Source organism: Protomyctophum parallelum (assembly GCF_964188405.1).
Source record: "Protomyctophum parallelum genome assembly, chromosome: 2".
Lineage (NCBI taxonomy): Eukaryota > Metazoa > Chordata > Actinopteri > Myctophiformes > Myctophidae > Protomyctophum > Protomyctophum parallelum.
The window spans coordinates 6,752,013-6,778,580 of NC_139699.1; the positions used below are offsets into that span (position 1 = coordinate 6,752,013).

The 26,568-nt window shown below is 43.4% G+C and overlaps 1 protein-coding gene across 1 annotated transcript; it reads left to right on the forward strand.

The window, feature by feature from the left end:
• Positions 1–1,551: 1,551 nt before the first annotated feature.
• On the forward strand, positions 1,552–26,146 carry grpr (gastrin-releasing peptide receptor; the record flags this gene model as incomplete). Its single annotated transcript, XM_083791185.1, has 9 exons — positions 1,552–1,679; positions 4,079–4,191; positions 4,319–4,549; positions 5,488–5,760; positions 11,576–11,692; positions 22,830–22,956; positions 23,595–23,943; positions 25,085–25,198; positions 25,865–26,146. The coding sequence occupies 9 exons, from the start codon at positions 1,552–1,554 to the stop codon at positions 26,144–26,146; spliced, it is 1,734 nt and encodes a 577-aa protein (XP_083647311.1).
• Positions 26,147–26,568: the final 422 nt, after the last annotated feature.

Genomic DNA, 26,568 nt, shown 5'->3' on the forward strand with positions numbered 1-26,568 from the left:
GCCACTCGGCGCAAGTCTTACCCAATACCAAATCTTTCTGTTTTATTAACACAAGGCTGCTGTACTTTATACCTCATACTTTAAATGCTTAGTATGAGGTATAAAATACAGCAGCCTTGTGTTCATAAAACAGAAAGATTGGGTATTGGGTAAGACTGAAATTATGTATCTTTCAGGACCCTTCACTGCTTTGTCTCAACCATTACTCAATGGCTCTGGTCTCAGCCACCACAGTGGATATTTTGACATTCCGTTATTATTATTTTTTTATGTTGCCACTACTGTTGGAGCAGCCATAAACTACACAGGTTCATCTCGATGTTCTGGGCATCTTTGTAATGTTAGTGTTAGTAAAAAAGCAGGTAAAGGAGTAACGTTTGAGGCAAACTAACATCAGTCACTCTGCCGTTCACTGTAGTGGAAGAGGTGCGCCTGGTGAGGGTTTTACTCCCGCAGCTATGTCGAGTCCGCCTACAGGAAATACGTAGGCTGCGACCATGAGACCCGCTACGGAATCGGTCTATAAGATGGTACAGAGAATCAGTTAGAACTGTGAGTGAGGGACAGCAGAGAGAGAGAGACAAGGGGAACCTAGGCGCTCTGCCTGGGACGAAGGCCTCAATATGCTGTAACCATGGAACGAATGCTTGTAACCTGTAACTGATAGAAGGAAATATGCCTGCTTGGACATGAATGTATGTGTATGAATGTATGTGTATGTATGAATGTGTGTGTATGTAGCTGCAACACCTACAGAGGCCAGTAGAGCGAGCGTGCGCGCACGCACGCACGAGAGGCCAGGGAGGAGTACAGTACAGTACAGTACAGTACAGTACAGTACAGTACAGTACAGTACAGTACAGTACAGTACAGTACAGTACAGTACAGTACAGTACAGTACAGTACAGTACAGTACAGTACAGTACAGCGGCCCTCAAAATCACACAGGTGTGATTTTTTTTAAATATTTATCTGAACATCTAAAGCCCAAACCACACCGGTAAAGAGACTGCTTATTGGGACAAAACCCTGTTAAGGTCAAAGGTCGACCCCACCAATACGACTCAATGAGTTTCATTGGTGTGGTCGACCTTAAAAGACCTGTCTTGTCCCCACACGACCTTTTGGTGTTGCTTTGGGGGTGACGGCGTGCTCAGCCCAGCAACCCTGTACTGCATGTACTGTATCTGAACAGCAGCAGCTGATTACACTAGACAATTTTCTCAGACGCTGTTTTCAGCGCCTGTACGGTTATTATTATTACGCCACGCCGGCGTGCGGTTGTACATTAACTTTCCACTGGGTGTCGACCGCACGGCCAACGCTGGTTCGTCGAGTTCGTGTCTTTTCGGGGCATAAAGGGAGGCTGTGAGACGCCGACAGACACGCTCACTCGGTTCCAGAATGAAGCTCTACTGTGTGTCTGTTCTGCTGTTGCTCTGCTGTCTGTCTGAGGCTCACCCTGATCATGAGGCTCAGACTGGACCAGCTGGTTCCCTGGTACAACAATCCGATGATCCTCTTTGGGCCGAGCTAAGAGATCTCAGGGACATGGTGGTAGAGCAGAGAGTCCAGCTCAGCGTCGTAGAGGAAGACTCCAAGGACCTCCGAGACGAGGTGCTCCGTCTGGGAGCCACCGTGGTCCAGCAGAGAGAGAAGCTCAGCTACACGGAGTTCAGGTACGGGAATTAGTTTTTTTTTTTTTTATATAAATTTAGGTAAATTTATTTATTGAGTATTAAGTACCACAGACGAAAAACAGTCTAAGTCCACGAAAAGGCCTTGTTGTCCTGAACCCTTATCTATCATTTTTACATTATGGATAAATAGTGTGGACTTAGACTGTTTTTCGTCTGTGGCTTTCCTTAACGGCCGTAGATAGCCTACTTTTCCAAATTGGATGTCCTCATCACATTTTGTGAATTGATTCAGAGTCATGTAATGCTACTTAAAGGGATTGTGACATTAAAAAAAAGGTTTTGGAATTGTTCTTATTTTTTTTAGGTTTTCTAATCTCAATTGCACCCAAAAAACATGAACTTTTAACATTCAGTAGATTTTCTGTGATCTGGGGTTTTCTGGCTCAAACAGGTGCTCTGATTTTCTTGCTGTTTGTGATGTAAGATCCTGCAAATCCCATATATGTCAATGGGATTTGCCAGCAGATGTCACTGTTTTCACTGTTTTGCCTGTTTTCATTGTAGCTCAAAAGGCTTCCAAACCCCAAAGAAAACTTCAGACCACAGAAAATCCACTGAATGTTCAAAGTTCAGTTTTTTTGGGTGTAATTGAGGTCATAAAACCTAAAAGAAAAAAGAAAAAGAAAAAGAAATGAAAATGAATGTCATAAAACCTTTAAAAAGGGGTGAAATTGTGTACATTCTGTCTGTATAATGGTTGGCAAAGGTATATGCTTCCAGCAGCTGTCACAAAGTGTCCCATGAGGGAGTTTGTTTGGATGTCTGAGCTTGTTAATAATTATTGATAACGATCACCTTATCGATCAGGCTTATCGAGCCGGGTTCTTATCGAGCCCACTAACGAGCATTTTCTATTATCTTGTGGAATAATAATAAGACAAGACATTATGAACAGAACCAGTATCTTTTACTAGAGCCTTCAAATACAGTACTTTTCTAAAGAGAGGGGAGTTGCACTACTCGGTTCACACAGGTGTGATTTGTTGATACCTTAGGACTTAGGTGGTTATATTTTTGATACCTTAGGACTTAGGTGGTTATATTTTTGATACCTTAGGACTTAGGTGGTTGTTCAGCAACTTATATTTTTGATACCTTAGGTCAGGGGTTTTCAACTGGTTTTGACCCAGGGACCACCATTCTGACTAGCAGCAGCCTGGGGACCACCACTATTGTGTCGGGTGGGTTCATCGTAGATCTACGATGGACCCACCCGACACAATAGTGGTGGGGCATTCATGCACCATGGGTTAAGATTGTTTTTGTTTTCTTCTTACTTGTTACTCACTAATCACACTATCACAGGCTACATTCATGAGCTGGACAAAAAAAAACGATGTTTCAAAGTATTTTATTATCAAAAGTTTTACAAAAGTGTTTTTTACTTGTACTAAGCATGACTCAAAATAAGTCTCAAAATAATAATCCATTTCAGTTAATCACCCAAACACTGAAGACACATTTGACCCCCCCCCCCCCCCCCCCCCCCCTCGTATGTCTGTATGTATATGACTGAGCATGGAATGTGATGTATGACGATAAGAGCGCCCCTCACTTCACACGGGTGTGATTTTTGAGTGACGCCTAACCACTCCTATGCGGAGCTGTGTGTGTATGAATGCATGTGTATGTAGCATGCATTCATGTATATGTGTATGTAGCATGCCGCTGCTGCTAGCCTGTTGGTAGCCTGCTGCTAGCCTGTTGCTAGCCTTCTGCTAGCCTGTTGCTAGCCTGCTGCTAGCCTGTTGCTAGCCTGTTGGTAGCCTGCTGCTAGCCTGTTGCTAGCCTTCTGCTAGCCTGTTGCTAGCCTTCTGCTAGCCTGCTGTTAGCCTGTTGGTAGCCTGCTGCTAGCCGGTTGCTAGCCGGTTGCTAGCCTGTTGCTAGCCTGTTGGTAGCCTGCTGCTAGCCTGTTGGTAGCCTGCTGCTAGCCTGTTGCTAGCCTTCTGCTAGCCTGTTGCTAGCCTGCTGCTAGCCTGTTGCTAGCCTTCTGCTAGCCTGCTGTTAGCCTGTTGGTAGCCTGCTGCTAGCCGGTTGCTAGCCTGTTGCTAGCCTGTTGGTAGCCTGCTGCTAGCCTGTTGGTAGCCTGCTGCTAGCCTGCTGCTAGCCTGTTGCTAGCCTTCTGCTAGCCTGTTGCTAGCCTGCTGCTAGCCTGTTGCTAGCCTGCTGCTAGCCTGTTGCTAGCCTGCTGCTAGCCTGTTGGTAGCCTGTTGGTAGCCTTCTGCTAGCCTGTTGCTAGCCTTCTGCTAGACTGCTGCTAGCCTGCTGCTAGCCTGTTGGTAGCTACTGTAAAATATAGTAGACCTTTATGAACTAATTTGTGAAGACAGCTATAATAAGCATTTTATTTTTCTTTCTCTAACTCTCCCTAACTAAAGGGTGTCAGCCAGCGAGGAAGAAGCCAAGGAGCTCAGAGACACCGTGGTGGAACAACGGGTTCATCTCAGCAACATGGAGGCAGAAGTCCAGGAGCAGAGGAGCTTAGTGAGAGGTAAGGATCTGGTCTACATTTGTACTGTGGTGCCCTCAGGTGGTCGGGGGAGGGCATTCCACAGCCGAGGAGCAGCTGAGCAGAAGGCCCTGTTCATACATTTATCTCTCTGTGATATTGTTTTCAGAAATGGCTGCCAAAGTGAGTGAGAGTGAGTCCCAGGTTGCAGAGTTCCAGACCAGGCTGAACGCGACAGAGACCAGACTGGAGGCCACCGAGGTCTACGTTGAAGACCACCAGAGCAGGCTGGGTTCCACAGAGACCAGACTGGGTGCCACAGAGACCAGGCTGGGTGCCACAGAGACCAGACTGGGGGCCACAGAGGTCCAGGTTGAAGTATTGGAGAAACAAAGTGAAGGTAATTTGAACCCGTTGATGTGGGGGAACATACTCTGGTCTAGCCCCCCCCCCCCCCCCCCCCCAAAAAAAAAAATAATAAATAAAAACGGTTGTGTAAAATCATAATCGAAATCTTAGTGTTTAAATTCACCCGAAACATACCGAAACATTTTGTAAGCATGAAACATCAACGCTTTCGTTCTGGGCCCTGCAGGGACGACTGATTTGGATGTCCAACTTTCCCTACGCATAATGTTTGCACTGCCACCCTCGGCGTGTTGCCCTACACATAGTTCGTCTTGTGCGTATATGTGTAGCGACGGCGCTGTATGGGCCATGAATGAAGCTTGTTTTGATCAAAAGGGAATGTTGCTGCTGGAGGAATGAATGCAGACGACAAGATGACTTTAACTTTAACATTTAGCTGCTGGTGGAATGAATGCAGACGGCAAGATGACTTTAACTTTAACATTTAGCTGCTGGTGGAATGAATGCAGACGGCAAGATGACTTTAACTTTAACATTTAGCTGCTGGTGGAATGAATGCAGACGACAAGATGACTTTAACTTTAACATTTAGCTGCTGGTGGAATGAATGCAGACGGCAAGATAACTTTAACGCTTATTTCCTGCATGTTTACTCGTCGCCTAGCAACTGAGGGTCATTGAGATGGTGGCGACGAGCTCCATATATCTTATTCAACATAATTAAACAAATTACGTTGTGAGATGGAGGGTGACTGATTTATCCTGTTATGCCTTGATCAAGTCCATGCACAACAGGTGCGCAGCCACACCCACCCACAGCAACACCCAGCTCTGAGTCCAGTTGTAGTTTGACTCAGACCAGGTGTGACTTCTTAAATCAGTCATCGTCCATCTCACAGACGTATTTATTGGTCAGTGGCACAGAATGAGTTTTAACATACATTTATCTCTCTGTGATATTGTTTTCAGTAATGGCTGCTAAAGTGAGTGAGAGTGAGTCCCAGGTTGCAGAGTTCCAGACCAGGCTGGAAGCTACAGAGGTCCAGGTTGCAGAGTTCCAGACCAGGTTCGATGCTACAGAGGTCCAGGTTGCAGAGTTCCAGACCAGGTTTGATGCTACAGAGGTCCAGTTTGCAGAGTTCCAGACCAGGTTTGATGCTACAGAGGTCCAGGTTGCAGAGTTCCAGACCAGACTGGGTGCCACAGAGGTCCAGGTTGCAGACTTGGAGAAAGAAAGTGAAGGTGATTAATTTGGGGGCAGCAGTGACTCAGCGGTAGAGATGCCGGTAGAAAAGCTCGATGGGAACCGAGAGGTTCCCGGTTCGATCCCTGTGGGCTCCTCCAGAATTACTGTCGAAGTGTCCTTGACAGCGGCGGAACTACCGGGGGTGTAGGGGGGGTGGTCACACCCCGGCCCGGACCTCCTGAGGGCCCGGGCTGTCAGCTGACCGATTGACGATTTTTTACACAGTCACTCGTCACGACTGATAAAACCAGCGGGCCCCGCGAATCCCGCAATTAACCAGATACAGAGCTTATATAGCCTATATAATAGCCTACACTTTAGCAAAATATCATGTCTGATGAGAATGTACTGCGCTGGACTGTACAAGCACCGTGGAGTCTGTCTCAAGCCCACCACACACCGGCTGCGTCCGCCGCGCGGCGCGGACACAGCCGCCTCCATTATTTTCAATGAACCTAACGCACACCGGCTCCGTCCACCGCGTCGCGCCGATAGAACCCAGTTCTATTTTCCAGGCGGCGCCGCGCCGCAGACGGTCGCAGACGGTGTGTGTCGGGCTTCACACTCTCTCCAACAGACATCCTCAGCCACGCTCCAAAAGTGCAGCACCTGTCACTCATTAGTAGGCTAATCACTCTGTGAGGATTTAGGAGTGCATATGTGTGGATAACTTCCTTTTCTCCACAACGGACTGTTTAGATTCTAAACCCCTTCTTGTTTCTTTTCCCTGTGTGCGATCACTCAGAAGGTGAAACAGAACACAAAGATGAGTAGTAAGTAGACTATTTATTTTTTAACACACTGACGCACGCACCTCTCTCTCTCTACGTCTCTCTCTCTCTCTCTCTCTCTCTCTACGTCTCTCTCTCTGTCTCTACGTGTCTCTCTCTCTACGTCTCTCTCTCTCTCTCTCTCTCTACGTCTCTCTCTCTCTCTCTCTCGTGTGTGCACTGCTGCGCAATGTCACAGACACAGGCGCGATCAATAATATATAGCATAAATAATAGGCAAAATATAGCACTTTCCCTCTATCTGTGACTGTGATAAGCTCCTCACACACAACTCCTCTCTCGACAATCGTTCATGCACGCCTGCTCAAATTAGCAGTAACTGTTTGCGTAAATGTTTTTTTTTTTTTTCGTCGGGGGGGGGGGGTGCTGTTGAGAGTCAGGTTCGGTGAGGCCCGGTCGTGCCGTCTCACACCCCGGCCCGGGCCAATGTTGTTCCGCCACTGGGTCCTTGAGCAAGAAATTGCTCCCGATGTGCAGGTTGGTGCCTTGCATGGTTTCCTCCTCCATCGATGTGTGAAGTTGTGTGTGTGTGCGTGCGTGCGTGCGTGCGTGAATGAAGTGACGATGGAGGGCTTGTCTGTCTGAGTGTTCATCCATCCAGATGAGCTCAGAGAATAGATAATGTAATTTACTGTATTTATCATACAATCCAGCACATTAAACTACATCTAATAATTGTGATTAATTATGTAACAACTATTATCAATGATTGAATTGATTAATGGTAATCTTGTGTTGATTTCAGCTCATGCTGCTCAGCTGTCCAGCGTAGAAACACACCTGACTTCTACTGACAACCAAGTACAGGATCTGAGGAGTGAGTTTATTTATTATACATTATGTTATAATGAACTGAGGAGTGAGTTTATTTATTATACATTATGTTATAATGAACTGAGGAGTGAGTTTATTTATTATACATTATGTTATAATGAACTGAGGAGTGAGTTTATTTATTATACATTATGTTATAATGAACTGAGGAGTGTATAATGGCGATTTCACTAGTCACAGTAATATCGAGCAGAACTTTTAGTATTAATAATAATAATAATAAAACTTTATTTGTATAGCACCTTTCATGACATGAAATGCAGCTCAAAGTGCTTTACAGAACAATGGAGAATAAAAGAAAAGCAAGGCAACGACATTAAAAAACAAGCAGTAATGCAGTACAGTGAGGACATGAATAATAAAAAATAAAAGATCAATTAAAGGCAATGTTGTAGAAGTGGGTCTTGAGCTGAGCTTTAAAAATGTCTACAGAGGCTGCCTGACGAAGGTACAGTGGGAGCTTGTTCCATGCCGACGGCCCGTAGAAGCAAAAAGCTGCTTCCCCGTATTTTTTAGTTGCCATTTTTTTGGGGCAAAGCGAGCAGGCCAGCGGTGGAAGACCTTAGGGGGGCGGTTTGGGACATATTTAGGGCAGGCAGTCATGTAGGTAGGAAGGTGCGAGACCATTGAGAGCTTTATAGACAAGTAAAATAATTTTAAAATCAATCCTAAAAACAACCAGCCAGTGCAGTGATGCCAAAACTGGAGTAATATGTTCTCTCATCTTAGTTCTAGTTAAAACTCTGGCTATTGACTCGTATCATTGAATAATTCTCCACTTCTTATTGTTATGAGACTCACAACATCCAATGAATGGCGGAGATCGACTTTATGGGAATTTATTGCAAAGTCCCAATCCTTTATTTCCATCCACAAACAGAATTCCTCCTGAGCTTCTCTCAAAAAGTATCCACTTAAAAATAATGAACTGACTTTTTTTGAGGTTTGGGTTGTGTAGTTACTTTGCCATGATGCAACTCCAAATGTGGACAAGAAATAAAAAATAACTGCTCCAGTGATTAGAAATTGATAATTCAAAATATGCTCCTCATTGACTTACATTGTATCTAAAACAGCTCTCAAAGTCACTCTTTTAGTATGTAAACAAACACAAACAAAGTTGATTCAGACAATATAGAGCATCACCAAAACTCATGCCGTTTTATTTTTTCATAAAAATGTTTTCTTCCTGTTGATTTTACTATTTGAAGATCTGGATCCAGATCCACGGATCCAGTCCGGGTTTTCTTCCCAATAAAATGGACAAATCAACAGGAAGTAAACATTTTTATGAAAAAATAAAACAGCATGATTTTTGGTGATGCTCTATATTGTCTGAATCAACATTGTTTGTGTTTGTTTACGTACTAAAAGAGTGACTTTGAGAGCTGTTTTAGCTTCAATGTAAGTCAATGAGGAGCAAATTTTGAATTATCAATTTCTAATCACTGGAGCAGTTATTTTTTATTTCTTGTCCACATTTGGAGTTGCATCATGGCAAAGTAACTACACAACCCAAACCTCAAAAAAAGTTGTCTTACCCTTTAACATCAAAGAAAAGTAATAAAAACACGATTCCTTTAGTTTACAGTTCACGAAGTCTACGAAGATTACGGTCAAAAACTTGTGTCGTTCCACTGTTGCATCAGCTCAACTCTGAATTTACTTTCGCTTTTATCTGACGTCACTGGACAACTTCACATACTCAGTAGCTGTTATATCGCTCAATATAACACAGTATACGAAATACATCATAAAACATTGCAACAACACCTAATATTAGTAAATAAACCAACAATACCAAAATGCAAATACTGATAATAATAACATTATATCACCTTGTTATAATACAATAACAATAAACAATGCAATAATATTGTAAATCACTCAAAATGTGCTTTAGGTCAGTTTTGGCTCCTACAGAGTGAGTTTATTTATTATACATTGTTATAATGAACTGAGGAGTGAGTTTATTCATTTAATATGTTAAAGACTAAAGACTAGTTTTTACTCCACAGTCCGTTGCAAGTTCTTGGTGGAGAAGGCGCTTTAGAGCCTCAATCTGGGGTACGACGTCTGCGACCGAGGCGTCAGCTTTGCTAATGGCCCTAGTCATCTCTTCAAATGGGGCAAGAATAGAGATAATGTTCTGTATTAACACCCACTGGTCTGGAGTGAATGATGCGGGGAGATCATTATCGGCGCTGTATGTAGCCAAGACTCGCTTTTGGGAAAGGAGGCTGTCTAGCATGTAATAAGTACTATCCCACCGTGTACTCACATCTTGTTGGAACCGTTTCATTGGTACACCAAGCTCATGCTGTATCGTCTTCAAGCGTGAATAGGCCAGTTGAGAATGCTTGAAATGGCCTACAATTCTTCTGGCTATGGCCACAGTATGGGCCATGCAACGTATGTGACCCCACTGACCGTCTTCCATAGCTTTAGTCATATTTCTTGCGTTGTCGCTGACTATTGCGTGCACTTTAGGTGGGTCGATATGCCAGGTGTTGAACATACTGGCGAGTGTCGAGGTGATGTTTCGTGCTGTAAACTCTTGTGAATGCAGAAGAGTCTTTTGCAGTTGGAAATCCTTGTCGATCCATTGTGTGGTCAGCATGCTGGTTATGCTCACGTCCGAGCTCCATATGTCTGTCGTGAAGCTGATTGCTGTAATATCAGTAGCCAAGAGCTCATGCATGTGATTTGCAAAGATATCGTACAGTTCGGGCAAGCATTCATCTGCAAAAATACCGTCTGCTTGGCAAGTTATAACGAGGCTCAATGTGACCGATAAGCCTACGGAACCCAACGTCCTCTACGACCGAAAATGGTTGATCATCCATGGCCATGAATTCCATTACCTTTCGATTAATGCCCTTTGCCTTGAGACCATCAGCAGTAAACTTTCTCGTCTTTTCAAAAACGTCCTCCACAGAACGGGTCGGTATGCTGGGAGCGACGGTGGCTTTTCTTTTTCTTGCTTCACGTGTTGCTTCCTCATAATCTCTGTGTTTGTCCGGGTGTTTGTTTTTTAAGTGGCTGAGTAACCCTGAAGTGCTTAAAGTCTTTGTCGTTGCCCCCCCACGAGAAGCTTGAAATGCACACAGTTTACAAATAGCAAATCGAACGTCTTTCTCTGATATATAAAAAAATCTCCAAACTGCAGAAGACTGTGACATGTTGGCGGTGAGCCAGCAGTATCGACCTACAGACTGTGTTTACTGGAGACGCGTCTGGCTGCAGACAACTTCCAGGAGTTGATTTAGCTGCTAGTGCTAGGCTGCTAGCTGGCCAGGCAAGCGTGTGGCTTGGCTGTGTGCGCGGCAGTAGTCTCAACTCTCAAGACAGACTGTTGCAGAGGGCGCTGTTTTTCCTTTATTTTTTGATGATCGGCTCTCAGATTGGTGTTTAAAAATCTTTAAAAATGTCTACAGAGGCTGCCTGACGAAGGCACTACGTGGTACGTGCTACGGGCTGTAAGGTGGTCGAGGCTAGGGCAAGTGCTACGGGCTGTAAGGTGGTCGAGGCTAGGGCAAGTGCTACGGGCTGTAAGGTGGTCGAGGCTAGGGCAAGTGCTACGGGCTGTAAGGTGGTCGAGGCTAGGGCAAGTGCTACGGCCTGTAAGGTGGTCGAGGCTAGGGCAAGTGCTACGGGCTGTAAGATGGTCGAGGCTAGGGCCAGTGCTACGGGCTGTAAGGTGGTCAAGGCTAGTGGTATTCTACACACGCAGTACTTCAGAGTAGTACCACCAGCTACTATAATGTACTCTAAAGTACTGTAGAATACTATATAGATACTTCTGTAAATTACTGTAGTACTGTTTACTACTGTGTCTTGTTGAAGCTGATAGTTGGATGTAAAGCTACTGCACTGCAATTTACACTGTACATTTAATTGGTGTATTATTGAAATAATAATAGTAATACTAATAATAGTAGGCCTATAATATATGCTTTTACAATTACAATTTAGGCATTTATCAGACGCTCTTAATCCAGAGCGATTTACAATATGCAAGAACAAAAAGCATGGCAATACATCACATACATAATTCATATTAATGTTATTCATATTGATGTTATAAACAATGTATTATTGAAATAATAGTAATAATTGTAAACGTAAAATATGTGTTTTTATTAACATTGTTATAAACACTGTGATAATGTCTCTGTGTTGACAGACCCACCGAAGGTGGCGTTCTCTGTTGGTTTGGGTTCTGGAACAATTAGTTCTGCCACCCCTCTGATCTACCGGAAGGTCTTCACCAACGTGGGCAACGGCTACGATCCATCTACAGGTTGGTTATACGATTCGTTCATGTTGATTCACTTCATAGAATACATTACTTTACTATTTAAACCAATAGACAGGAAGGATGAGAGGAGAGAAGTCTAATGTGATTGGTTGTGAGCTTGTAGATCTGCTATTTCTAACAGTCTACAATATGGTGGTGTCTCTCTCTCTCTCTCTCTCACACAGGAATCTTTACATCAGTCCTGAAAGGGGTTTATCAGTTCAGGTTCACTGCAATGGGCCTCAGGAAATCATCGTATGTGGAGATCCAGATGTACAAAAATGATCAGCAACTCATTCATAACTCTCCATATATTACTTCTGCTGGTTGGGATACATATGTGTCTAATGGAATGATCCTAGAGCTGGAGCAGGGAGACACAGTTTACATGCGTTTACCTGCTGGGCAGACACTCTATGATAACTCTGACAACCACAATGTGTTCAGTGGTTTTCTGCTCTATGCTATGTAACTGTTACTACATTACATTAACACTGTTACTGTACCATTAAGACTGTTACTGTACCATTACATTAACACTGTTACTGTACCATTAACACTGTTACTGTACCATTAACACTGTTACTGTACCATTACATTAACACTGTTACTGTACAAGTACATTACTGTAACAGTACATTATTTGTAACACTGTTTGTGGTAACGTTACATTAAAGAGACGAGTGTGTGTTGACCCCATAATGTATTTATACATTCTGTCAATAATAAACACTTATTAAAAAAGTACTGTTGTTTATAGTGTGTTTTACTGATTATTAAAAAAACGTACTGTTGTTTATATTGTGTTTTACTGACTAGAACACATCTAAAGACAGTGATGAAGTGTTTTGTCCAAAAGAACACCGAAAATCCAGACTATGAATGAGCCTTAAGGCACCACATGCCTTTATTTTTGGTTTCCTACAAGCTCTCAACATGGTGTCTATTAGCCCTGTGACTGACGTCACCGGCTCATCCCCTGGTTCTGAAGTCCTGAGGTCACTCGCTCATCCCCTGGTTCTGAAGTCCTGACGTCACTCACTCGTCCCCTGGTTCTGAAGTCCTGACGTCACTCGATCATCCCCTGGTTCTGAAGTCACTGACGTCACTCGCTCATCCCCTGGTTCTGAAGTCCTGACGTCACTCGCTCGTCCCCTGGTTCTGAAGTCCTGACGTCACTCGCTCGTCCCCTGGTTCTGAAGTCACTGACGTCACTCGCTCATCCCCTGGTTCTAAAGTCCTGACGTCACTCGCTCATCCCCTGGTTCTGAAGTCTTAGTCCTGACGTCACTCGCTCATCCCCTGGTTCTAAAGTCCTGACACGTTATATTGTCGGGGAGGTGTGTGTATCGTTATATTGTCAGGGAGGTGTCTCTGTATCGTTATATTGTCAGGGAGGTGTCTCTGTATCGTTATATTGTCAGGGAGGTGTCTCTGTATCGTTATATTGTCAGGTAGGTGTCTCTGTATCGTTATATTGTCAGGTAGGTGTCTCTTTATCGTTATATTGTCGGGGAGGTGTCTCTTTATCGTTATATTGTCAGGGAGGTGTCTCTGTATCGTTATATTGCCAGGGAGGTGTCTCTGTGTCGTTATATTGTCAGGGAGGTGTCTCTGTATCGTTATATTGTCAGGGAGGTGTCTCTGTATCGTTATATTGTCAGGGAGGAGCTGTCTCTGTATCGTTATATTGTCAGGGAGGTGTCTCTATCGTTATATTGTCAGGGAGGTATCTCTATCGTTATATTGTCAGGGAGGTGTCTCTGTATCGTTATATTGTCAGGGAGGTGTCTCTGTATCGTTATATTGTCAGGGAGGTGTCTCTATCGTTATATTGTCAGGGAGGTGTCTCTGTATCGTTATATTGTCAGGGAGGTGTCTCTGTCGTTATATTGTCAGGGAGGTGTCTCTGTATCGTTATATTGTCAGGGAGGTGTCTGTATCGTTTGCGACAGTCAGTCACTCATATACGATAGTCTGTTTCTAGTGAAAATGTAACTAATTCAGTAGCAGTAACAATAGCGTGAGCACAAACATTGGCTGATGATTGGCTGATCACCCCATAGCGATGATTTGATTGGCTGAGTAAAGTAGGCCTACATAATGAGGTTAAAAAGTGAAGGGCATAAAAGTCCCGGCCAACGCCATTGGCCGGGATGACATTTGTGATGATTTGATTGGCTGAGTAAGCACGCAACGTGATGTATGGTGATGTGTGGCGATACAGAGCGCCCCTCACTTCACACAAGTGTGATTTTTCTTTAACTTTGATGGGCTCCTTATATCACTGTGCAAAAAGAATGGAATACGGATGTGTATATTACAGGAAACTCCCGTTAAACTTTACAACAAACTCCAGTAAACTCCCTAATTGTACCATCACACCTGTATATTACCGTATATTAACTGTATATGCTGCTAAACTTGAGGTTTACGGGCTAAATACAGTGCCTGTTAACTCCTATTTTCACGCAGTGATTATGTCATACATGTGTTAACATTAGCAGAGAGAGAGTGTTGTTGCATCAGATTGTATAGAATATTACAGTACTATAGTTGTACTGTACAGTGGTATGTGTATCTGTCCCACATAGAATACTGCACTGTACATCAAACAGAATATCTGATGACCAACCATTCTGTACGGGAACCCCTTTTGGTGTTAGCATTACGTTATGCTTTAGCTATTCAAAAATAGCAGACCTACAAGCTCATAGTGCGAGCTTGTAGGGCTGCTATTTTTTTAAACTGTCAGGGTTTAAGACATTTTTAGAATCTGATCTCAGGTCAAAATGCGTTAAAGAACCATTCTTCTGTGCGTTAGAATCTGATCTCAGGTCAGAATGAAAACTGTCAGGATGTAGAAGACATTTTTAGAATCTGATCTCAGGTCAGAATGGGTTAACAGGTGGCGCGCTATGAGCTTATAGGTCTGCTATTTTTGAAAAATCGAAGAACAACTGACATACAAACGTAGAAACAGCTTTTTCAGAAAACTGTCAGGATGTAGAAGACATTTATAGAATCTGATCTCAGGTCAGAATGGGTTAAATTGCAAACACCACATACAAAAACCCATTTAACATACATTTAACCCATTCTGACCTGAGATCAGATTCATACGAGGTTTCCACTGGACACACACTGGTCTGATGAACCCATTCTGACCTGAGATCAGATTCTAAAAAATGTCAGTCGTTCTTCGATTTTCAAAAATAGCAGACCTACAAGCTCATAGCGGTAGCGCGCCACTAGGTCTGCTATTTTTGAAAAATCAAAGAACCACTGACATAGAAACATAGCTTTTTCAGAAAACTGTCAGGATGTAGAAGACATTTATAGAATCTGATCTCAGGTCAGAATGGGTTAAAGGGGTATTTGACTTTTAAACACGTTTGGGTAATTTTACTGTCTACTCTATCGATACATCATAGATACATGCATGCATACCTGTATCCATACACACACACACACACGGACTACATACATATTGTACATAAATACATTCGTGGGCTGGGGCAATGGAGGAAACTATTGAGTGAGGGGTGCATATTGCGTCACGCGAGCCACGGGTGAGTCTTTAACCGGGCACGTATGTCGGACTGTTCGTACGTCGGACTTACATCTGACCCCCCTCAGTGAGATGGTGACGTATGCAGGTGTAAGGGGTGGACAGGTGCTCCTCTGACACTTTCATGAAAATTAGAGATGCGGTCATTTTTAACGTTACACCATCCATCTCTCTGGAGAGGAGCGGAAAATGTACAGTATTCATTATTGATTGTCTTTGTGTCCATTTGCTTTTTGCTTTTGCACACACACAGTGTGTGTGTGTGTGTGTGTGTGTGTGTGTGTGTGTGTGTGTGTGTGTGTGTGTGTGTGTGTGTGTGTAGCTTACCTTGTAGAGTTGGAGTACACTGTTAGCGTGGCGTTATCATCCACAAATGAGTCTCTATTTATCCAGTATACCTCATCAAACTCTGAGTGCAGGACAGCCTTGCAACAAATCACCAGCTGTGAGTCTATATACAGCTAGCTTCATGCCTACCTCCAGCAGACTGCTGAATGCTTATGCTGAATACACACACACACACACACACACACACACACACACACACACACACACACACACACACGATAATGGACTGAGGCTTACCAGCACCTGCGTCAAATACATCTCCATTTTGAGGTGAGATTATTGTTGGAAGTTGTTCTGACTTGTCTATGCAATACGGTAAAGAGAGAAAAATTATTTATGAAAAGCATTTCGTTTATTTTCTCTCTTTTGTATGGGAACTTTTGTAAATGTCACATTTAAAACAACGATAATAAATCAAATCTTACTCTTATTATCGACAATAAGATCAATTGTATGGGTGTGATTATACAGCTGACCATTATACAGGTAAGACCTGGTGGATGGATGAACACACCACGGCCCTTCTCTTCAACTTCACTTAGGACGTAACAGTAAGATGAAGATCGCAGTGACACATGTTCCTACAAGAAGCATATTAATAATATTAATACAATAGAATAAAATAAAATGCAAAGACTTGCGTATAGGATGGTGTTATATTTGTGTCACTGGAGCTTCTTTGTACAAAATACCTTGTGACAAGCAGTAATGTTTCTGCTTAGCCCCGTGATATTTAAATGAGTTGGGCATTTCAACTCGCAGGGCCTTCCTTGATAACATGTTTGAGGGTGATGGGTTTTCTCTAGCCCATTCTGAACGGGAACCCATTTTGGTGTTGGCATCATGTTATGCTTTAGCTATTGAAAGAATAGCAGATCTACAAGCTCATAGCGCGCCACCGAGTGGCGCGATAAACAAACGAGGTTTTGTTTATTTCCGGGAAATTCTAAACCCTCGCACGACAGTGGGAAATTATGCTAGAGGGCGGTCCCCACAGGGCGTTAGTGAGAGCCTCGCTGACGCACTGGACCAGGGCTAGGAATTGTGGACAAAATCTTACCCAGCGATAACAGCAATATTCTTTAGTGTTGGGTCCGAGAGGCTAAATGTCATCAAATGGTGGTCCGTGGCTCAAATGGGTCTGAGAGGCTAAATGTCATCAAATGGTGGTCTGTGGCTCAAATGGGTCTGAGAGGCTAAATGTCATCAAATGGTGGTCTGTGGCTCAAATGGGTCTGAGAGGCTAAATGTCATCAAATGGTGGTCCGTGGCTCAAATGGGTTTGAGAGGCTAAATGTCATCAAATGGTGGTCAGTGGCTCAAATGGGTTTGAGAGGCTAAATGTCATCAAATGGTGGTCTGTCGACGTGCAGGTTCTGGAGGGATGCTGGTATATTTTCCTCATATATCAATCTTCTTTTATGAGCAGTCCAAGTAGCATGACTGTACGGTTCTTCATTAGCAGAGATCTGTAGCATCAGCATCTGTTGAAGTAGTATGTGATCTGTCACTTAATATATAGCTTCAACCTATAGGCTAGAGAAAGAACAAAAGAAAAGAAAAATGCTCATTATTAGCAAGTTGCTGTTCTTGCTTACTGTAAATTGTTCTGGATTAAGGGCATCTGTTAAATGCCTAAATTGCAAATTGTTGATAAAATAATAAAAATACACACACACACCTTGCTGTGTATATATTTAATATTATTTCATCAACAATGTACAATTTAGGCATTTAGCAGATGCCCTTAATCAATATAGTATAGGTAATATAGTTACCTTGCCATGATGGGACTCCAATGAATGATGGGAAATGAAATGCGTAGATTGTCGTGAAGAAATGAAATTCGTCAATTGTTTCATTGAATGAAACACACGCGCACGCATACACGCACGCACACGTGCATTAACATCCACACCACCACAACATCCTAATAGCTAGTATGTAGGGTAATACGGTACGGAGCTGCACTAATTAATATCTGTTAATTTGGGTCACTAGAAGAGTGACACAAATTCAATGTTTGCCACCTGAAAAGTACTACGAAAGGGGGTTAATCAAACAGAAACTACAACATGTGGCCAACCTGGCGGGAAGGAAACCACAAGATAGGGAAAACATTTGGCCACCCTGGCGGGAAGGAAACACAACCTTGGGAAGGAAACACAAGATATTCAACAGTTGGTACTCTGAAGCGATGTGAAGAGATGCGACGTCGACCAGCTGAAACCGAAAACTAGAGAAGAGAGAAAACTAGGCTGAAAACCGAGGTACAGGAGGCCGGATAGCCGAGCACACTGGACGGGGGGTCGCACGAGGGACCGCTGGGTACGACCCGGTTCCTGCACAACCCAGTTCCTGCACGACCCGCCTGCCCATGGCCCGACTATTGATCCGGGATTCAACCCATACCCCGGGGAGCACTACACTATAGCTGACGTAGATCCAGCGTCGTCCAGCTCGTAGATTTAACGTTGTCAACGTCGGGCCCAAATTCAACATAGATTACACGTTGGGCCAATTAAAAACAGATTCAACACACATACCCCACACACACACACAGTCACACACACACACACACACACACACACACACACACACACACACACACACACACACCCACACCCACACCCACCCACCCACACCCCCCCTTAGGCCCATCACAATTACTACATAATAAGTATTTGTGATAATCGCAATACTTTTGGGATGATAGTCATAATCGTCATACTGGTTCCCATGTTGGAACGTAGTGGAAGTAGCAGATCTAGGAGCTCAAAACCGTTTTGATCTCGTAGATCTGATACTTTCACTATTCATGTATTTTTATTGTAATTTAGATAATGTATTAATACTTGTGATGGGCCTAATGTACCTCAATGTACCAGCTTGAGCGGTACATTTGGGGATTCCAGACAACATAGCGCGCCCACTATCGTTGACCGGCTGGGGAGACCCTTGAGTCTCGACCCAACCCCCGGCGTTCTGAGGTCACTGTGCTGGCGGGGAGACCATCGACCCTACCCCTGGCGTTCCCAAGGAGCATTCCAGACATCAAGGGCAGCAGGCATAATTTTCCTTTAAAAATAAATAAACAAAAAAAAGGTGTTAAAAACAAGTGTTAGAAATGACTGCACCTGTACGTGCCCATCGGCCTACTTGAGAACGATGCAACTAGGGAACCTAATAATACCCGTTGTCAACTTGTCATAGCACCCGTTTTAACGGGTCCCTTTTGTGCCCATACTGTATATGGAGGCCTCTGCATCTGTCTGTCTGTGCCTGAAGAGTACAACTGGGGGGGTCCTTGAAATTAAACGGGTTGAGAATCACTATAGAGAGCCGTCAAAATATTCATATGGGGGTCCGCTGGCTAATTAGTGTCAATTTGGTGGTCCTTGGTATGAAAAAGTTTGGGAACCCCTGATCTAATTAACTATTTGCTGCTACATCAAAGTGAAATTACACACAATTCCATCAACTCCTTTAATGGTAGGCCTAATTAAGTAGCTAATTAGATAAGCCAGTCCACCAGTGGTCCTTGAGGGTGGTTACTTCCAGGTGGTCCCCATGCAGCTATGACGTTTAACCAAATGGACCCTTATTAGATCTTTAACTCGAGATGGAATAAAACCAAATACAAGTTTGGTTGACCCGTCAAGAGTAAAAAAATATTGTTAAAATACCTTTTACCATTAGGCCAATTAATTTACCATAAAAAAGAATTGTCATTTTGATCAACATGTGCCTGTTATCTCTCCTAATGGTACATTGATTGATTGATTGAAATATTTATTAACAGTTTGTAGAATTTACAGTACATTTTAAGCACAAACTCAATACAAAGACTGTTAACTGTGAGTGGACGACCCAATTAAGCATTACACTTGTTTACAACAGGGTCCACATTGTTCAATTCATCAAAACATTTAGAGACATACAAATAGACACTTCTATGTAGCTAAAGAACAGAACAGGAATTCATCATATAGGAAGCAAAAAGGGAAAAGATACATATACAGTGAGGGGAAATGGGGTGGGGGGGGGGGATTCAGATTTTACAGAGGCCAGTTTCGAATTGCAGCCATCCGTAGGTGCCCTTTGAGAGCGGTTTTGAAGGAGTCAAGGGATTCACATGTCTTAATGACTGTTGGTAGGGCGTTCCACATTTTGGTGGCATAGGAGCGAAAAGAATTTAGTCCCTTGTTTGTGCCGAATCTGGGTTGTACATGGTTTGTTGCACTCCCTCTGGTGTTGTGGGTGTGGACTTCGTTTACATTAAGGAAGTATTTAGACAGGTACATGGGTATCTTGGTGGTGTATCGAATCTTGTGGACCAGACCCATTGCAAGATGCTGTACTCTGTCGTCGACCCTAAGCCATCCCAGCCTGTCAAAGTGGGCAGGGGTGAGGTGGGTTCGGGGGGTGAGGCCAAGTAGGAGCCTGACCAGTTTGTTTTGGGAGGTCTGGAGCCTTGTTTTAAGGGCCTTTGAGGTGCTGTGGTACCAAGAGGTGGATGCATAGTCAAAGAAACCTTGTACGAGGGCTCCTGTTAAGGTCTTCAAGGTGTTTTTGCTGACCAGTGAGGAGATCCTGTAAAGGAATCTTGTTCTTTGATTGACTTTTTTGATTACGTTGGTGGCCATCTTATCACCGGAAAGATTGGCCTCCAGGATGGAACCTAGGTACAGTAGGTAATTTGATCTTTTCGTGTGATAATATTGTCACCCACTCTAACCAAGAAGCCATCTGCCTTGCTTACAAACATCAATACAGCATGGAAGTATAAAGTGTGGACAAAACAAACTCTTATCCAACGACAACAACATTCTCTAGTTTTGGGTATGAGAGTCTAAATGTCATCAAACGGTGCTCCGTGACTCAAATGGGTCTGAGAGGCTAAATCAGAGCTTAAATGTCATCAAATGGTGCTCCGTGGCTCAAATGGGTCTGAGAGGCTAAATCAGAGCTAAATGTCATCAAATGGTGCTCCGTGGCTCAAATGGGTCTGAGAGGCTAAATCAGAGCTAAATGTCATCAAATGGTGCTCCGTGGCTCAAATGGGTCTGAGAGGCTAAATCAGAGCTAAATGTCATCAAATGGTGCTCTGTGACTCAAATGGGTCTGAGAGGCTAAATCAGAGCTAAATGTCATCAAATGGTGCTCCGTGGCTCAAATGGGTCTGAGAGGCTAAATCAGAGCTAAATGTCATCAAATGGTGCTCCGTGGCTCAAATGGGTCTGAGAGGCTAAATCAGAGCTAAATGTCATCAAATGGTGCTCCGTGACTCAAATGGGTCTGAGAGGCTAAATCAGAGCTAAATGTCATCAAATGGTGCTCCGTGACTCAAATGGGTCTGAGAGGCTAAATCAGAGCTAAATGTCATCAAATGGTGCTCCGCGTGACTCAAATGCCCAATAAATAAATGGACCCTGGTGTGAAAAAGGTAACTGAGCTAAGCTCACCTGAGTTTGATCAGCTGATGGATATAAAGGCCTAGGCTACTTCTGGTTCCACAGCTTCTTGTAGAGGCGCTTTTTGTTGTCTAGTTTTTCACCAGCCTGAATGGTAAAAACACTGACCTCTAATTAACTCCATGATGTCAATAAAAGCTGCATTCCGAGGTGTTTAATATTAAAACAAACGGATTGTTGTAACAAACACTGCCTCTAGAGCAGCGTGCTTTGTTGGGCGTGTGTGTGTGGTGGTGGTGTGACCAAAAGGTGGCGTGCACGAGCTGATGACTTAAATACATGCACGTGCGTTATTATGGATCCCCCCCTGCTCAGAACCCCCACTGAAAAGGCACGCACGCACACGCACGCGCGCGCACACACACACACACACACGCACACAAGCATAGTCTATTTTTTATTTTATTCATTTATTTATTTTTCATGACAGTAGCCTATGACTGGCTGGCGTTATCTGGCTGCATTGAAGTGTAGCCTGCTATGATAAACTTTTAACGTTTATAATATTAGCTCTTTTCCATAGCCTATTAGCCTTACTGCTCCTTCGATTCTGCACTGCAGGGCAGAATGGAAGGAGCAGTAAGGCTATGGAACAGAGCTATAGGGCTAGAGTACTGTTCCTACAATATATAGCCTTAGATGACAATTAATTCCTAGTACATACATTAACTGAAAATTCCCTAATATTTCTAGTCCAGCCCTAGCCCAAACATGTAGATTCTCGTAGAGGTTTTTTTCGATTCTGACGAATCTCTCTACTAGAGTCTAAAAACTAACCCCGCCCCTAACGTCGAAGAAGAAGCGTTTGTGCCTCAAAGTCACTCTTACCTTGTACAAATGAAGAATCTAAGCTGCTTTAAATGTTGCCCCACTTGTTTGTGATCTGTGCGCACCCATATTAAACACCGCACATGCTTATTTTTCAATAAAAAAGGTATTTTAATCAACTCTGTCTCGGAATCTGGCGGCCATCTTTCTTTTCTCTCCATTGTAAATGCGCAAGAGAACCCTGGCCGCTAGGGGCGCGGGCAATATTCTGTTGCGCCGTTTACCGCATTTACAATGGAGGATTCAGAAACAGAGTGGATTAAAATACCTTTTTTATTGAAAAATAAGCATGTGCGGTGTTTAATATGGGTGCGTACAGATCACAAACAAGTGGGGCAACATTTAAAGCAGCTTAGATTTTGCATTTGTACAAGGTAAGAGTGATTTTGAGGCACAAACGTTCCTTTTCGACGGGTTATCTTTTAGACTCTCGTAGAGAGATTCGTCAGAATCGAAAAAAACCTCTACGAGAATCTAAATGTTTGGGCTAGTCCAGCCCAGGGTATTAAAAGTGACTTTCGAGTCTCGATAGGGTGCACGGCCGGTGCCAACTGAACTGACAAATCGTATAGCCTACAAAAACATTAACCGCATGGGGACCATAGAGATGGGGACGCGCTGCGCACGGCGGCAGCGGAACGATCAGCAGCAGCAGCTTTGAATGCCCAGATGAACATGGAAAAAACGAATTCAACTTCAACTCTATTCTACACTTGCGCTCTAGAATTGAAAGCAGTCAATGTGGTCGGCGTTGCCATTGCTTCAGTTTATGGTGTAATTATTACCGTTGGACTGATCGGAAACACCACTCTCATCAAGACGTTTAGCTCTGCGAAATCTACTATTCGGAATATCCCGAACCTTTTCATGACAAGTCTGGCGCTTGGGGACGTTTTGCTCCTTGTCACCTGCGCACCAGTGGACGCAAGCCTCCACCTAGCGGAAAACTGGCTGTTCGGTAGATTGGGCTGTAAAGTCATCCCTTTTATTCAACTTACTTCGGTTGGGGTGTCCGTGTTCACTCTTACAGCGTTGTCAGCTGATAGGTAGGCTACATGTTTTTCTATAGCCTACTGCCTATATCTTCTGCGGTAACAGGTACGGTCGCCCCACTCTATCTAGCTGTAAATAACAAACATAATTCATGTTGGTGATTATATAAAAGGTATTATCATATTCATTTATCATTGTTAAGTTAACTCTCCAACGGGCATAATAGCATGATGAGGCCATTACAAAACATTATATAAAACGAAATGAACTGCTAAATTAAGTAATTAAGCAGTCACTGTCTCTGTGTCATGTTAGCAGATCTACAAGCTCATAGCGCGCCACCGAGTGGCGTGCTATGAGCTTGTAGGTCTGCTATTTTTCTTTAATCGAAGAACCACTGACATAGAAACATAGCTTTAGATTGTGGGGGCCTAAATAATATAGTAGTTTTTTTTATCAAGATTTGATCTATGTCACCGCATGGTCCACACACTACAAATTAAGGGAAAAAAAGATTATTATTATTAAAAAAAAAATTAAGAGCAAAATTGCCAAAAGGGCAGGGGGTGCTCTAGCACCCCCTAGTGTCTATCTGTGCACGCCACTGATCTTATGGGGATAATAGACTGACTGACTGACTATAACTGTGATTCCAGTATCTAACGGTCTCTTCCCATGTGTACTGCATCAGGTACAGAGCCATTGTGAAGCCCCTGAACGTCCAGCGGTCCAGCGGTACCTCTGGCACCGTCCTGCGTGCAGCTCTCATCTGGTTGTTCTCCATGACGCTGGCCGTGCCCGAGGCTGTACTCTCTGACCTGCACACGTTCAACATCAGCTCCACCAATGAGACCATAGTGACCTGTGCCCCTTACCCACTGGCCGGGGAGCTGCTCCCTAAGGTCCACTCCACGGCGTCCTTCCTCATCTTCTATGTCATTCCCCTGTCGGTCATCTCGGTCTACTATGCCTTCATCGCCCGCAGTCTGCTCAGAAGCACCTCTAATCTGCCGGAAGGGAACGTCTGTGCCAAGCGACAGGCAAGTCACAACTCTTTCTTGACATATTTTTTGTTGTTTGTTGGCTATAACACATAAGAGGTGAATTGTATCATGGATGAGGACACTTCTGGCATCAATATACATGTCACTGCCTATAAGTTCCGGACATGCATTATACAAACAGACAGTTTCCCTGTGTTCGGCTAAACTTCACAGGATGGGTTCATAAGTCACTGTTATAATTTTGTTCATAAATAAATGTTGTCTCCAGGGACTAGATTGATTTAATCTGGGATAAAGTGATGTGCGATTTAAAATGATATAGGCTACTATACATGATAATGCTGAGGAAACGCGTACGTTTGTTCACTATCTCATCAGAGGTAAATAAAAATCATGCAAAAGGACATACAATGACTGCTGGCATTTTCTTCACCTCAACTTAGGCTACTATACATCCCTACACCCTATGTCCAACTACCACACCTAGATCTTTGACCTCTGCCCTCACTGTGATCTCAACAGCACACCTGTAAAGATTTGTAACACAACTTGCATGGAAACATGCTGCCAAAGTCTACTGAAAAACACTTTTATGGTAGTTCCTGTTACAAGAGGTGTCTTCAGGACCACATTTAGCCATGATCACGCACGCACACATGCATGCACACACACACAGACAGACACACAAGGTGAACACTGCCAAACGATTGGTAACAAAATGTCAGTGGGCTAAACATGCCAGAGCTCTGCCATAGTTATTTAATCCATTAAGATCTGAGGCCAATCCTATACAAATCTCAGTTTTCAGAAAATACTTTTTCATGTCAAAGACTCCCGAATTGATGTAAAATCTGAAAATAAAAAATATTTTGATCCAGGGACCATGCAGGGTTTCTGCTTTAAAGGGTTTGATCCAGGGACCATGCAGGGTTTCTGCTTTCAAAAATATATAACATTCAAAGATTTGCAAACATTTTCACGATTTTTTAAATAATTGCAGAAACTCATAGCGCAAAGTGACATGTGATTCCAGATTGACTGCCTGTTGAAATAGGCATCCTATGAGCGTGTATATCTGCTATTTTTTAAATATATAATTATAAAGTATAAAATATGGCTAAAAAAGACACTTTCCCAGGTTTAACACTACCCTTGATTTTATTTGCACATCTAACAGGTGGAATCAAGAAAGCACTTGGCTAAGACTGTCCTGGTCTTTGTGGGTCTCTTTGCAGTGTGCTGGCTACCCAGCCATGTTATCTATTTATATCGCTCCTACAACTACTCTGAGGTACATATCTAATTATTTATACTATAATTGAATAGAGTTCTCAACTCTCTAACGCACTGGACCAGGGCTACAGTATAGGTGTCAGTGTGCTTATTTGCTTTTTTGATCATGGTCTGCTGCTGCGGCGTGCACAGATAGACACTAGGGGGTGCTAGAGCACCCCCTGCCCTTTTGGCAATTTTGCTCTTAAAAAAAAGTTTTTTTTTTTTTTTTTTGTAGTGTGTGGACCATGCGGTGACATTGATCAAATCTTGATAAAAATAAAAAAACGCTTCTATATTATTTAGGCCCCCCACAATCTAAAGCTATGTTTCTATGTCAGTGGTTCTTCGATTAAAGAAAAATAGCAGACCTACAAGCTCGTAGCGCGCCACTCGGTGGCGCGCTATGAGCTTGTAGATCTGCTATTTTCCAATGGCTAAAGCACCAAAATGGGTTCCCGCCCCAAAATGCGCAGCACAAGGTGCGATTTTTTTCACTTGAGCACCTGCCCCTCTAAATGTCTGTGCACGCCACTGGTCTGCTGGGACATTAAAACATTTCACCTCAATGGGAAATGTCAAGATTTATAGGTAAATTGGAAGGTAAATGTAAATGAAGGTAAATGTACAGTGACGTGTGTAGGCCTACAGTCCAGTATATAACTTTCTGTCTACCTCCTGCTAGGTGGACATCTCATTGCTTCACTTTGTGTGCAGTGTGGTGGCCCGCATCCTGGCCTACACAAACTCAGCCCTCAACCCCTTTGTTCTCTACCTGCTCAGCAAGAGTTTCCAGAAGAAGTTCAACCAGCAGCTGTGTTGCTGCTGTCCTACAACCCGCAAACGGTCCTTGCAGAATCTAACACCATACAACACACACATGACCTCCATTCGCAGCACACATCACTCCATGCTTAGTCTGAGCATAATCACTGGCAAGCAGGCCTATGAAGAAGACTGTCTGTAGAGGAAACTTGATCAAACTTGGGGTACGCAAAGCTACAATACAGGCAGGGTTTTCTTTATTTTATCCACTTGAACAATGTCACGTTAAATACTGCAATGCCAAATTGACTTATTTGACTTGGTTGGAGACACTGCATAATGGTAGACCAGATAGGACAAAGCATGGAACTCATTAGTTAGCATCTTAGGCAGATGCAAGTCAAAGATTGGCTCCAACATCTTAACAACGTAATTTGGGCGTCAGACAGTGTCATGCAGTGACAGGTTCACAGGAGAGAATATAAAGCACAGTAACGGCATGACGTTTAACTGTCTAGCTCTAAACATACAGTGATACTACAGTAGCTGGCCTGTCTCTACATTACCAACCATATACTGGTGAAGAACTGGCAGAGAGCTCTTGGCGGGGCTGGCTCTTGTAGC